We start from the raw sequence: 12,165 nt of genomic DNA on the forward strand, positions 1-12,165 counted from the left end.
TATGCTCGTTCTTTGGCGATTTTAGTGTTTGGACTGTATAAATAACTAGGCAGTTTCTAGAACCAGTATCTTCTTTTTCCAAGTTCATATATTCTTATTCATCCTCTTGCTAGAACCAATATCTTCTTTTTCTAAGTTAATGCATTCTTATTCACCCTCTTACGAAACTGGTCTGGTGTCGGAATTCAGGAAAAACACTTTCTCGATTTTATTTTATTTTATTTTATAAAACCTTCTCAAAAAAAATTCAGGAAAAACTGTAACATAACGTTTTAATTGTTTGACGTGTATGGAATTAGTGGATTCAATGGAGTGACTGACTGAAAAGTTATTACGAGAAAGTTTTCAATGACCAAAGCCCCTTTCCGGAAAATTTCAAGGATGGAAGCTCTTTTGTTTATCTATCATGTCATATATTTTTTATTATTTCTCCTAATAAAACTGAAATGGCATATGTACGTTACTGGTTTTAGCTTTTGGCACCAAATGGTTACATTGTTTCGTCCAAAGAAAAGAAAGGAAAATGATATACAGGAAAAGTTTGAGAAAAAGCCCAATATAGTCCCTTATATTTGGGTTAAGATTCAAAGTCATTCTTGAATTTTAACATGGAGTATTAATAGTCCCTCATGTTTGCAATATTGGTGAACTTTTGGTCCTCCCCAAACTTTTGTCTATTTTTTAACATTGATTTTGTCCACAATTTCATGTATGAAATATTCAATTTTGTCTTTTTATATATTTAATAGAAATAATAATTTAATATGAGAGAAGGTGAGAATTTTGTTCTGTTTAGTAAAAATATTATTGCAGCTATAATTCGAGAGGTTCATCACGTCAATTTCACGTGCAATAGTACAAAATTTTCTTTTCTTGCAACGTCACATGTCAATGTTTTCTTAGTTTAGCTCCAATAATATTCCTTTTGAAAAGGAAAATGTGTTTTTCTTCTCACCTTCTCTCACATGGAGTTATTATTACTACTAAATATATATAAAAAGATGTTTGATTATTCCATACATAAAATTGTGGACAAAATTAATTTTAAAAAATAGGGCAAAATTTTTAGGGAAGACCAAAAGTGCATCAATATTGCAAAGATGAGGGACTATTAGCTCAAGGATGACTTTGAGTCTTAATCCAAATATAAGAGATTATTTTGGGCTTTTTCTCTGTCCAAAGAAAAGAAAGGAAAAAGATATACAAGAAAAGTCACTCCAGGGAGATGCAGGGTATCGATCCCTGTACCTCTCCCATGCTAAGCGAGCGGTCTACCGTCTGAACTACATCAACGTCAAATAGTTTTATTTAGTTATTTTTTGTTTCGTACTGCAAGCTTCCTCAAGAGTATACAAAATTCAGACCGTCCAGTGTCCAAGTGTCAGTTTTCAACAATCGAGCTCGACCAAAATCATCGAAATGTTAAGAAGATTAGTGTTCCAGGCTTCAACTCAGCGTCGTTCGCTGTTTGGTGCTTCCGCCTCACTCTCATGGTGTCGTCAACGTTCTTCTTCTCCTGCATCAACTTCCCAATCTCCTAACAGTACTTTTGTCGAACACTTGGAGGACAGCGAAGTTAGTCCCACGCCCCCTTCTGCAGCAATCTCCATTGACCGATCCGGCTTATATAATCCTCCTGGTACTTTCTCTTTCTACGTGCATAGTATTTCCAACTCTTTATCCTGCTGGATTCTTATTTTATGATGATTTGATAATTGCCTTGTAAACTGCAGAGCATTCACATGAACCTTTATCGGATTCCGAGCTTGTTAAACATCTTAAAAGCATTATAAAGGTTTTAAATTTCCACCCTTCCGACTTGAGCATGTCTTGTGTGTGCATTTGCTTTCCGTGCTTTATTTCTGCCATTTTGGGTTGAATTTGGTAGCAGTTCTGCATAGTTTATGAATGTGGTATCGAGGTTTGATTTATTTGGAAAAGAGGTCAAACTTAGAGGCGACCATTCAAATGGTTGAATTGATGATAGCTAGGATGTAGAAGTTTTGTTACTTTTTCTAGACAATGATGTATCAATCAGGTTTAATCCTAGTTTGGTATATATGAATCAATCAATAACTAGCGCCTTATTTCTTTACTAGTCTGCGTCAGCATATTGACCATATCCCTGATTCGTATGGGATAATTGCTGGTGAAACCATTTCTTAGTGGATAAAAGTAAAAAAACTGTTATAATATTGGCCAAATATACATTGGTGAACTGAGAGTCTGCAGATATCTGTATCTTTTGTTTTACCCCTTATAGCGAGATTCAGTATCTCAAGTTGGTTAAGTTTTCAGTTCAGAGGCGGGCCCATCTCAGTTGCCGAATATATGGAGGAAGTCTTGACGAACCCAAAGGCAGGGTTCTATATTAATCGTGATGTGTTTGGCGCAGAAGGTGATTTTATTACCTCTCCTGAAGTAAGCCAGATGTTTGGAGAGGTAATTTTAGTAACAGTGGGATTTTTCTTCTTGATTTTCTTCCTTTATCATTGGTGGAGTTTTAAAAACAAAAGAATAACCAAATTTACCACCAGTGTTTTGTTTGATTTCCTGATTTCTTTTTCTTAGATGGTTGGTGTCTGGGCGATGTGTCTTTGGGAGCAAATGGGGCAACCAAAAAAAATAAATCTTGTAGAGCTGGGACCAGGACGAGGAACTCTCTTAGCTGATCTTCTACGAGTACAGTCCCATTGATATATATCCTCTCCAGCTCGCATATTCTTAAGTTTTTTATGTCGATTCTTAAAGTATTGATCTAGTTCTGATATACCTAAAATGCACTTGTTGATTTCTGAACCACAGGGTGCATCAAAATTTAGGAACTTCACAGACTCTTTGCACATACACATGGTTGAATGTAGTCCAACTCTAAAGAAACTCCAATATCAGAACTTGAAGTGTATAAACAAGAATGATACAGATGGAGATGCAGAGGAAAACATCATTAGCAGGTTGACTGGGACCAGTGTGTCATGGTATGCCACCCTGGAACAGGTTCCAGCAGGAAGTAAGAAATTATTATATCTATTTTAATAGATTACATGTTCTTTAAAGTGTAAACCAGTTCAAATGTTTCATGAACTCGTACAGACATACTATTCGTACAGACATACTATTGTTTTCTTCTATTGGTGTTGAAGCTTCGATGGAAAATTGTATTATCATCTACATATAGGTTTTCTTACATTTTTTTTCTCTGTTTTCTCAGTACCTACAATCATTATTGCCCATGAATTTTACGATGCGTTACCTGTTCATCAATTTCAGGTTTGTTTGTTTACCTCTATTTTATCGGTTAATAAGATTTGCTAATCCATTTTTACCCAACAGTTTACAGTTAAACATTCTACTGCAAATTATCTAGTTTCATCTATTACTAAACTACGAAACTACCAGAGAATATCCTGGAGATGGAAATACAATGAAAATATGTGATCTTTGTAGTCTGATTTTTGTGCATAACGGAATTACCCTGTCACGACCCAAAAATCGAGGTCATGATGGCACACATCCCAAAACCCAACCTGATATGTAAGCCTAAAAGTAAAACTCATACGAGACTCCCAAAGGGAAAGTCATGCCACGATTTAAATGAAAAGAAAGACAATGAAGAAATTATCCCAAAACCTGGTGTCATAAGTATAAAGAGTATCTAATACAAGGTTCGAGTCTGAAGATGCAACATAAGTCTCTGAATGATATAAAAGACTGATAAATAAAGATAGACTAGTGACGATCCGAATTTCGGGACCTCACCACTAATATGAGAATACATAATCCGCTAGAATATCAGCTGCCACGTGAGATACCCTGACTAGTAGCTGCATCAAAAAGGAACACAGAAGTAAGGGTGAGTACAATTCACATGTACTCAGTAGGTTATAGCCGACTGAGTATAAGGAATTAATCAAACCTATGAAATAAACTAAGGAACACTTCCACCTGCATACAGAAAAGTCCATCTTCGGCATCGGTGCCGCCAGTTTATATATATAATGGCGCGAGTAAAGTAAATCCATAATAATAGCTCATAATCATAATTAACCAGATAATTCAAGCAGTACAAATATCAATGCAATGCAATATGATGATGCAATGATGTGGTGGTACGGTGGAATCAAGATTGTCGCACAACCTGTCGTATACACCTGTCGAGCTGTGCTACCAAGCAGGACCCATGGGGTCTCACAGACCATATACCTTAATCACAATATCTCATTATCTTTGCCACCTCCTCGTGGTCAAGGGATCACAATGCATTCACTACCCTGCCGTAAAACTGCTTCGGTCAGGGACTCAAGATACAAAGGTTTAAAGGTGTTTCATTTTCTTTCTCAAAAAGAATTTTCATATTTCTCAACTTCCCATGTTTCATGATATGATGAATGAGGATGAATGCATCAAAACACATGGCATGGAAGTAATATTCAACTCACATATGGTACAATGTTCAAAGTTCTCAAAACTTAACCTACATATGATATTTACCCTCAATAAATAGTAATGGAAAGGAAATACTTCCATTTAAATATTCACCCCTTTCTCAATAATATTTCAATACTCAAGCATGCTCCCAGCTCAACCTCTCAGACGGACATCACAAGTCAAATAATATACTCAAGCCTTTCTCTTAGGCAAATCACGAATCACATGCTCTCAAAGCAAATAAGATAACAAATAAGGCCCCCACACGGGCTATATAATACAAATAAACCCCCACACGGCAACATATTAATAAATAAGCCCCCACACATGCATCACAATATATATAACATTATCAACTCATACTACAACCCCATTCCAAAGTCTATTACATATGAATGACTAATTACCCATCTCAATCTCAAAGAAGGATAGCCTCAATTGTCGAAACCGCACTCGAACACCTCTACCGAACAAGCAACTCTCGAATTCAATGTCCGGAATGACAATCCACTATAACAATAAAACATACACATCACAAGGAGTCCAATGACACCCATATTGATAGGTTTCGGAACCGGGAGTAAAATGGTCCAAAAATTAATTATTTTCGAAAAGGGTCAAATCTGAAATTTTATTTGAAAATTATGTTCTACACACCGAGTAGAGATCGTGGCTGAAAAACCCATTAAAATCGAGCAAGAATCGAGTTCCAAATCATGAAAATATAATTTTCTAACTTGGAAGAAAACTCCATAACCCACCTTTGAAATCTTGATTTAAAGATGTTATGAAAGATAATAATTGCAGAAACTGGTAAGGGATAATCTCACCATGATGTTCCTTGCGGAAAAACTCACAATTTAGACCCAAGAATCACTGAAAATGGACCCAAAATGCTCAACATATCAAATCTCAAAATCCATCAAAAATCTAATCCGAAAATAGGAAGGGCAGCTGCTATAACGCGAATCTTACCTCAAACAAATCTTCCCTATCACTTTCCGATTACACCACTGTATTCCTATGGAAAAACTACACAATTTAGAGTTTTGAATCACTGAATTCGGATCTAATATGACCAAGAAATCATCTTTCAAAGTTTATAAAAATTTGAATCCGAAAATGGTCGAGTCAGCTGCTATAACGTGAATCTTACCTCAAACAAATCTTCCCCATCACTTTCCGATTACACCATTGTATTCCTATGGAAAAACTACACAATTTAGAGCTTTGAATCACTGAATTCGGATCTAAGATGACCAAGAAATCATCTTCCAAAGTTTACAAAAATCTGAATCCGAAAATGGTCGAGGCAGCATCTAAAACATCAAATCTTACCTAAAACGAAGCTTTTAATCAAGATTCCGAGCTCACCAATGGATTCCTCGCAAAAATCTCTTGAAGATAGACTCTTGAATCACTAGATTTGGACTTGAAAAGCTCAAGAAATGAGGGTTCAAAGTTGAGAGAAAATTCTAAAAAATGATTTTGCGCCAGATTTTTCTTCTGATTTTGCATTATTTAAAGTCTTCGAACGTACCCTCGGAATTCGTTCTGGACCCGATAAAAATAAACCAGATATGCTACCCCACTAAATTCTATATTCCGGACTCGATGGTGCATTCGAAATCATCATACGATCATTTTAATAGAAAGTGAATCCCACATCAAAGTACCATTTTAAGGCAAATTCCACAATGGGCCTCGGGATTAGAGCGGAAACTTCGGGAAGCAAGCGAAGGGTCGCTCTAGACCAAACTAAACATTCCGGAACTAGCCGCGCTGTCAGAATTTTCATTCAAGTACGTTTTCCAAGAATGTTGATCAAAATCAACCATAGGCTAACTTTCAAAGTCAAAAGCGCCAAATGGCCCCAAATTCGTATCGATTGCCTCGATAGTCATGCCGATAATGCTACTAACCTAATTTGGCCATTCCGGAGCTGATGGAACCATCAAAATTTAAATTGTAGGTCTCCTTGATTCGAAACTCGAAAAGTCGCAACTAAACCAACTTAGGCCTTCAAAATATCAAAATGGGCTCGGGACCTCTAAAAATTCAGCCAACACTTCTTCTAGACCAAAAGTCATCTCCCAAATCCATTGGAGTCGTCGGAATTCCATTTTGAGTATCGAAACTCCGAAAGTTGACCAAAGTCATACCTTGGCCTAAAATTCCTTAAATTCCCAACTCAAGACCTCAAATTTTTGTTACAACTCCAAAATTAATTTCGTAAACTCTCCTAGAACAATTTCCACATTTCGGAGCTGCTGGAATTGACGAAATTCCGTTTCGAGACCCGTAGCTCCGGTTGGTTTCAAAAATCACTTTTTCACCTCTTAACTCTATAAAACTCAGGAATTTGCACAATTTACAATCCATTAAGATTTTGACACTTGCAACTACACAAACCAATCAAATAATACTCGGGGCACTAAAGATAGGGTAAAATGGTAATTTTGCACAAATTTTCGAAAATGACCACCTTCAATGACATACCCCCCAACCAAAAAAAAAGAAGGAAAAAGAAATGAAAAGGAAATTTAGATGAAAGATCGTGTCCATATAGTATTACTATAATGAGCATTATTGGTGTTTTGAGCATCAGCTTGATAGCTGGTACTTTAAATTTTAGAATCCTAATTTTGTGCCTGTGGAAGTTTAAATCATGTATCTTTTCTAGCTGGCTTGACATTTATTGTAGTATCGTGAGCATCACATTGATTTCTTTGTATATATGCAGAGAGCATCTCGAGGCTGGTGTGAGAAAATGGTTGATGTTGCTGAAAATCCAATGTAAGGTGTCATGCTAGTCTATGATATGTCTCTTCCTACATTAATTTCTTGTAATATTACCCCTTTGTAACTCCCTTTTGTTCTTTGTCGGGTAGGTTTCAGTTTGTTTTATCTAAACAGCCAACTCCTGCAACTTTGTATCTTCTGAAGCGCTTCAAATGGGCTGAGAATGAAGATATAGGCAAGCTTGAACAAGTTGAGGTTTGCCCCAAAGCAATGGAGTTGACTGAAGAAATTGCTAAAAGAATTGGCTCGGATGGTGGCGGGGCTCTCATTATTGATTATGGTCAAAATGGAATAGTCTCAGACAGTCTTCAGGTCAGTTGCAATACTAAAAGTTCTTTTCCTACTTCCTTGGTTTTGGGTAGCCAAATCCATTTGCTTCTGCTTTGCTTCATTTTTATTGAAAGTTGGAACAGTGGCTGGACCAAGAAACTGGTTGAAAACGTGTGATGTCTATTTTCTCAATGCTCAATCTCTGATTGCACAAACATGAAGTCAACACTCAATATTGCTTTTTGTTCTTTTGGATACGTAGGGGATCAAATATCAAAATGTTCAATGGTGCATATTGTCTAACAAATGCGAGTATGTCAAAGATCTTATGATTACTTAAATAGTTATTTTCAATGACCTTATCGATGTTTCGGCTCAACTTCTCTGTCCGCCTTTCTAAATTCAATGTTACATTTCAGCTTAGGAGGCAAACAAATTATTCTTTCTTAACATTTGCTTCTTTCATCCAAATTGAATTTCACTTCCCTTTTTGAGCTATTCCGCAATACACAATAAAAACTACGCTTCAACCCCAAGCATGTTGCGATCAGCTACATAAATCCTCACTGTCTATGTCGTTCCATCTGAGCTACCCTGCAATGCATCAAAGAAAATTTTGAACATGTTATGTGGAACACAATTATCCTGGTAAACGTTATGAATTCCGAACTCTTATGTTAGTAATTGTGCAAAGTCTAACTATGTCATACAACTAGGATAAAGGAACTAATTTTATTCTAGTTTATTACAAATCATATTTGGCATGAAAATTGAGAAGCTAACTTGACTTGTATGTGATTTTGGTAATAGAGGAAGGACAACATTACTTTGTTTCTTGAAAAGCCGGTTTGATGAAGTAAATATGATTTAAAGTTCCCCAAAGTTTGTAGATATCATGAGGAAGTTTTGTAAAGTGTCACTGCTTTGTAAGTGTGTTGATCATGTTGGGATGTTTCCAATTCCCAGTTAGAAAGCATATATAGTTTGAGATGGAAATAATTTTTTGAAGTGCTAAAAATTTCACTAACGTGTAATCCCTCCGTTCCAAGTTATGTGACACTGTTTGAATGGGGAAGGAATTTAAGAAAGAATGGACGACTTTTGAAACTTGTGGTCTGAAACAATCCTTGGACATTTGTGTGGCTATAAATCATCTCATTAAGGATAAAATGAAAATTTTAAAGTTAAATTATTTTAAAATATAAAAATATGACATTCTTTTTGGGATTAAATAAAAAAGAAAGTGTGCCTCATATATTGGGACAAACGGAGTATTATTTATGCAATATGATATCCAAGTTTAACTTGCAAAAGACAAAATAAACCTGAGTTACTTAAAATAGACTACAGATAAGCACATTATTTGATTTGGTAAGAAGGAGAAGCTCGTTTCCGTGCTGGTAGTACAAACCAAAATAACAATAGCTGGTATATGCAATACGTAACTGAATAGGGGAGCTATACCTATTCACAGTTACCATTTTAAACTTTGGCCTCTGAGTCGTTAATTTATTGCTAAAGATGAATTAAGAGGTTTCATTTAGGTTAAGAAGGCAATGAAGACTCTTTGATGTTTTCATTCCTGTCTATCAGTTGATCGGGATGGTTATTCTCCTATTTTTATCAAACAGGCTATCCGAAAACATGGATTTGTTAATATACTGGATAATCCTGGAACTGCTGATCTTAGTGCTTATGTTGACTTTGCTGCAATCAGGCACTCTGCAGAGGAAGCTTCAGGTACGTTTCATTAGAATCTTCTTAACTCCAATCTCTTAAAGTTCAATTCTATATTCCCAAGGTTAACTTTTCAATTCTATATTCCCAAGGTTAACTTTTACTAGTAGATATTCAATGGTAATTTAATTGTTCAAAAGATCAACTTCGCAGATGATGTGGCTGTGCATGGCCCAATTACCCAGTCTCAGTTTCTTGGGTCACTTGGAATAAATTTCAGGCTTGAGGCATTGATGGAGAACTGCACAGATGAACAAGCTGATTCTTTAAGAACAGGTTACTGGCGTTTGGTGGGTGAAGGCGAGGCCCCATTCTGGGAGGGTCCTGAGGGGCAGGCTCCTGTTGGGATGGGGACTAGATATTTGGCAATGACAATTGTGAACAAGAAGCAAGGAGTACCTATTCCATTTCAATGAAACATCTGCAAATGGGCTTTCTTGTTGTACTGGTAAAATGGCCAAATCCACTTAGTTTCTGGGGATAGTTGAATTTGATTCATAACTTTTTCATCTGCCATGAACGTGTGCAGCTGGATGAAAGGCTAGGAACAAACAGGATGGTGATACTAGTTTTGTCCTGTTTCCATGCAATGAGTCTTTTCCTTTATAGTTCTGAAGGAGAGAATATCTGGTCTTTTCATGTCTTTGTTTCTTCAGTTCTCTTGTGTCTCAACTATGGATAGATTTGGTGCAACAGAAGAATGTAGATCCTACATCAAGTTGTTAAGCTATATTGTTCCTGAAAGTTCAGCGGAAGCTAAAAGATTGAACACTGGTCTATTTATCTAAAGCTTCTACGAGAAGCAAACCTTGAGTAAAATGTATGCAGTGAAAATAAGTTCATGAGGATCATATTTGGTGTTTAGCAGTAAAAATATAAACAATGGCTCTCGGTGGTATTGCTAGGATACGGTCGTTGTTTTCTCAGGCAAAGCTTCCTCTAATTTATGAGAATACTTCCTTCTTAGAATATTTTGCTGTATTTTGTTTCAATGCTTTGTAGAAGAAATGTGCTTGATATCTGTAAGCTGTAGTATGTGCATTGTGGGATGGAGGAAATGTGAAAAAGGATTAAGCTCCATTAGACAACTTTGTATCACTAAACCACCCTTTGACAATGACCTGATATATATTTAAGAAATGAATTTTTGAAGTTTCTTGTATTATTATGCTTCTACTTTTTTAAAGTAATAAAATCGATTCAAGCCCAAAAATGTGAAATCAATTTGCTGGTGTGATACTTTTTCGGTACTTGGGTCAAATAAAAAATGGTGCCGTGATTATTTGAGAAATTAAATAATTGTTTCTTTGATTACCATTTTCTTTTTAAAAAGAGTTAAAATATATCTAATCTTAAAAATTAGTGGTTTAAAATATTTATATTCTTTCTGAACGCATTATGAAAGGATATGGTGCACGGGTACAATTTATACGTCCGATCTTCCAAAAAAAAAAAAAAAAAAACGAAGGTTCCATTTGACATTAGGAACTGCGCGTAAGATAAAAGCAGCGGTATCATTATACTCGTCTCAATAATTTCTTCCCTATTTTGACTACTTTGCGTAAGAAGAGAGCGAAATAGAGAAGTCGAATGGGGTCGTATATTTCAAGTTTTCTCGGCGGAGGTGAGGCGCTGGCAGCGACGGAAGAGTCAGGATCTCCGTCAGAGCCATCGCGTGTGATTGCTTTTCATTCATCCAATCGCTGGCAGCTTCACTTCAACTCCTCCAAGCAATTGAATAAACTGGTATCACTCTGTTATCTATTCGCTGCTTTTTCTAATTTTAGGGTTTAATTTGTGAGAGATCTGACTTTGATCGATTAATCTAATTGCCAGATAGTTGTGGATTTTGCGGCTTCATGGTGCGGGCCTTGCAAGTTCATGGAGCCGGCTATTAACGCCATGGCTTCCAAGTATACCGACGTTGACTTCGTCAAAATTGACGTCGATGAGCTCTCGGTCAGTGACGTGAAAATTTCAATTTGGAATTAGTCATAAATTTTTCTTTCATCCACTTGTAGTGATAGTTGGCACCAAATTGAGTTATATCCACATATGCTTGAACTGATTGATTTTGTTTCTTTGTTCCTATAATAGGATGTAGCAAAGGAGTTCGGAGTGCAAGCTATGCCGACATTTTTGTTGCTGAAGCAAGGCAAGGAAGTAGAGAGAGTGGTTGGGGCTAAGAAAGATGAGCTCGAGAAAAAGATTCTCAAGCACAGGGAAGCCCCTAAATATGCTGCTTAGTTCTTTTAACATCCTCTTGATAATATTGGAGCTGAATTTCATATCCAATAAGTTTAAAAAGCATATTACTGCCTTATTCTGATGTGATTTGACTGTGGTGGACCTTGTGAAGTCTTCCATTTTCCCCTGCTTGAGTTTCTATTTATGTAATTGTATTCATTGAAACTTTGAACTCATGATTTGCCTGTTACTGCTTCATAATGTGAGAAATGGGAGTTCAAAGTGGTCTTGTTAGCTCAGCTACAGACTCTCAGTCGATTAATTTAGCCTTTGTTTCGGGAAAAAAAGAAACGAACAAGCATTTGAGATAATCGGGTAGAACATAGAACTTAGAAGTGATCAATATCGGTTTTACTGCTGAAATATAAAGAATGGTGGAATTTTGAATTTAGAAATCGATTCGATGTGGCCTGTTGACTTGCACAATCTTTAGCCTTAATAGAGAAAGAGGAAAATATAATTTATTTTAGTTGTTTCATGATTATCTTTTGTAATCCATACATAACTTTCCTTCTCCTCTTGAAGTTCGAGAATCCTTTTCTTTTCAATAAACACTTCCACGATGCAGCCACATAGATATGCATTAGGCCTTGGGGGTACGATGTACACTCGTCAAACTGGTTTCTCTATTACAGGTACTTCTCACAAGTCCTATGTATGCAAGATCTTTTCAAATCACTG

General features: G+C 36.3%; 2 protein-coding genes across 3 annotated transcripts; both read left to right on the top strand.

The window, feature by feature from the left end:
• The first annotated feature begins 1,248 nt into the window (after positions 1-1,248).
• Positions 1,249-10,206, top strand: LOC129871979 (uncharacterized). Of its 2 annotated transcripts, none has more exons than XM_055946809.1 (10): positions 1,249-1,639; positions 1,734-1,795; positions 2,299-2,442; positions 2,572-2,682; positions 2,806-3,010; positions 3,212-3,270; positions 7,172-7,224; positions 7,320-7,542; positions 9,132-9,240; positions 9,378-9,466. In XM_055946809.1, exons 1-10 carry the CDS (start codon positions 1,420-1,422, stop codon positions 9,392-9,394), a joined length of 1,203 nt encoding a protein of 400 aa, XP_055802784.1. In that variant the 5' UTR covers positions 1,249-1,419; the 3' UTR covers positions 9,395-9,466. The 2 variants fall into 2 exon arrangements, with proteins under 2 accessions (XP_055802784.1, XP_055802783.1); XM_055946808.1 differs by having other exon boundaries at positions 1,253-1,639; positions 9,391-10,206.
• A 480-nt stretch (positions 10,207-10,686) lies between these two features.
• LOC129871980 (thioredoxin H2) lies at positions 10,687-11,723 on the top strand. Its single transcript, XM_055946810.1, has 3 exons — positions 10,687-10,983; positions 11,074-11,196; positions 11,335-11,723. Exons 1-3 carry the CDS (start codon positions 10,828-10,830, stop codon positions 11,482-11,484), a joined length of 429 nt encoding a protein of 142 aa, XP_055802785.1. The 5' UTR covers positions 10,687-10,827; the 3' UTR covers positions 11,485-11,723.
• The last annotated feature ends 442 nt before the right edge of the window (positions 11,724-12,165 follow it).

Source organism: Solanum dulcamara, chromosome 11 (genome assembly GCF_947179165.1).
Source record: "Solanum dulcamara chromosome 11, daSolDulc1.2, whole genome shotgun sequence".
NCBI classification, from domain to species: Eukaryota; Viridiplantae; Streptophyta; class Magnoliopsida; order Solanales; family Solanaceae; genus Solanum; species Solanum dulcamara.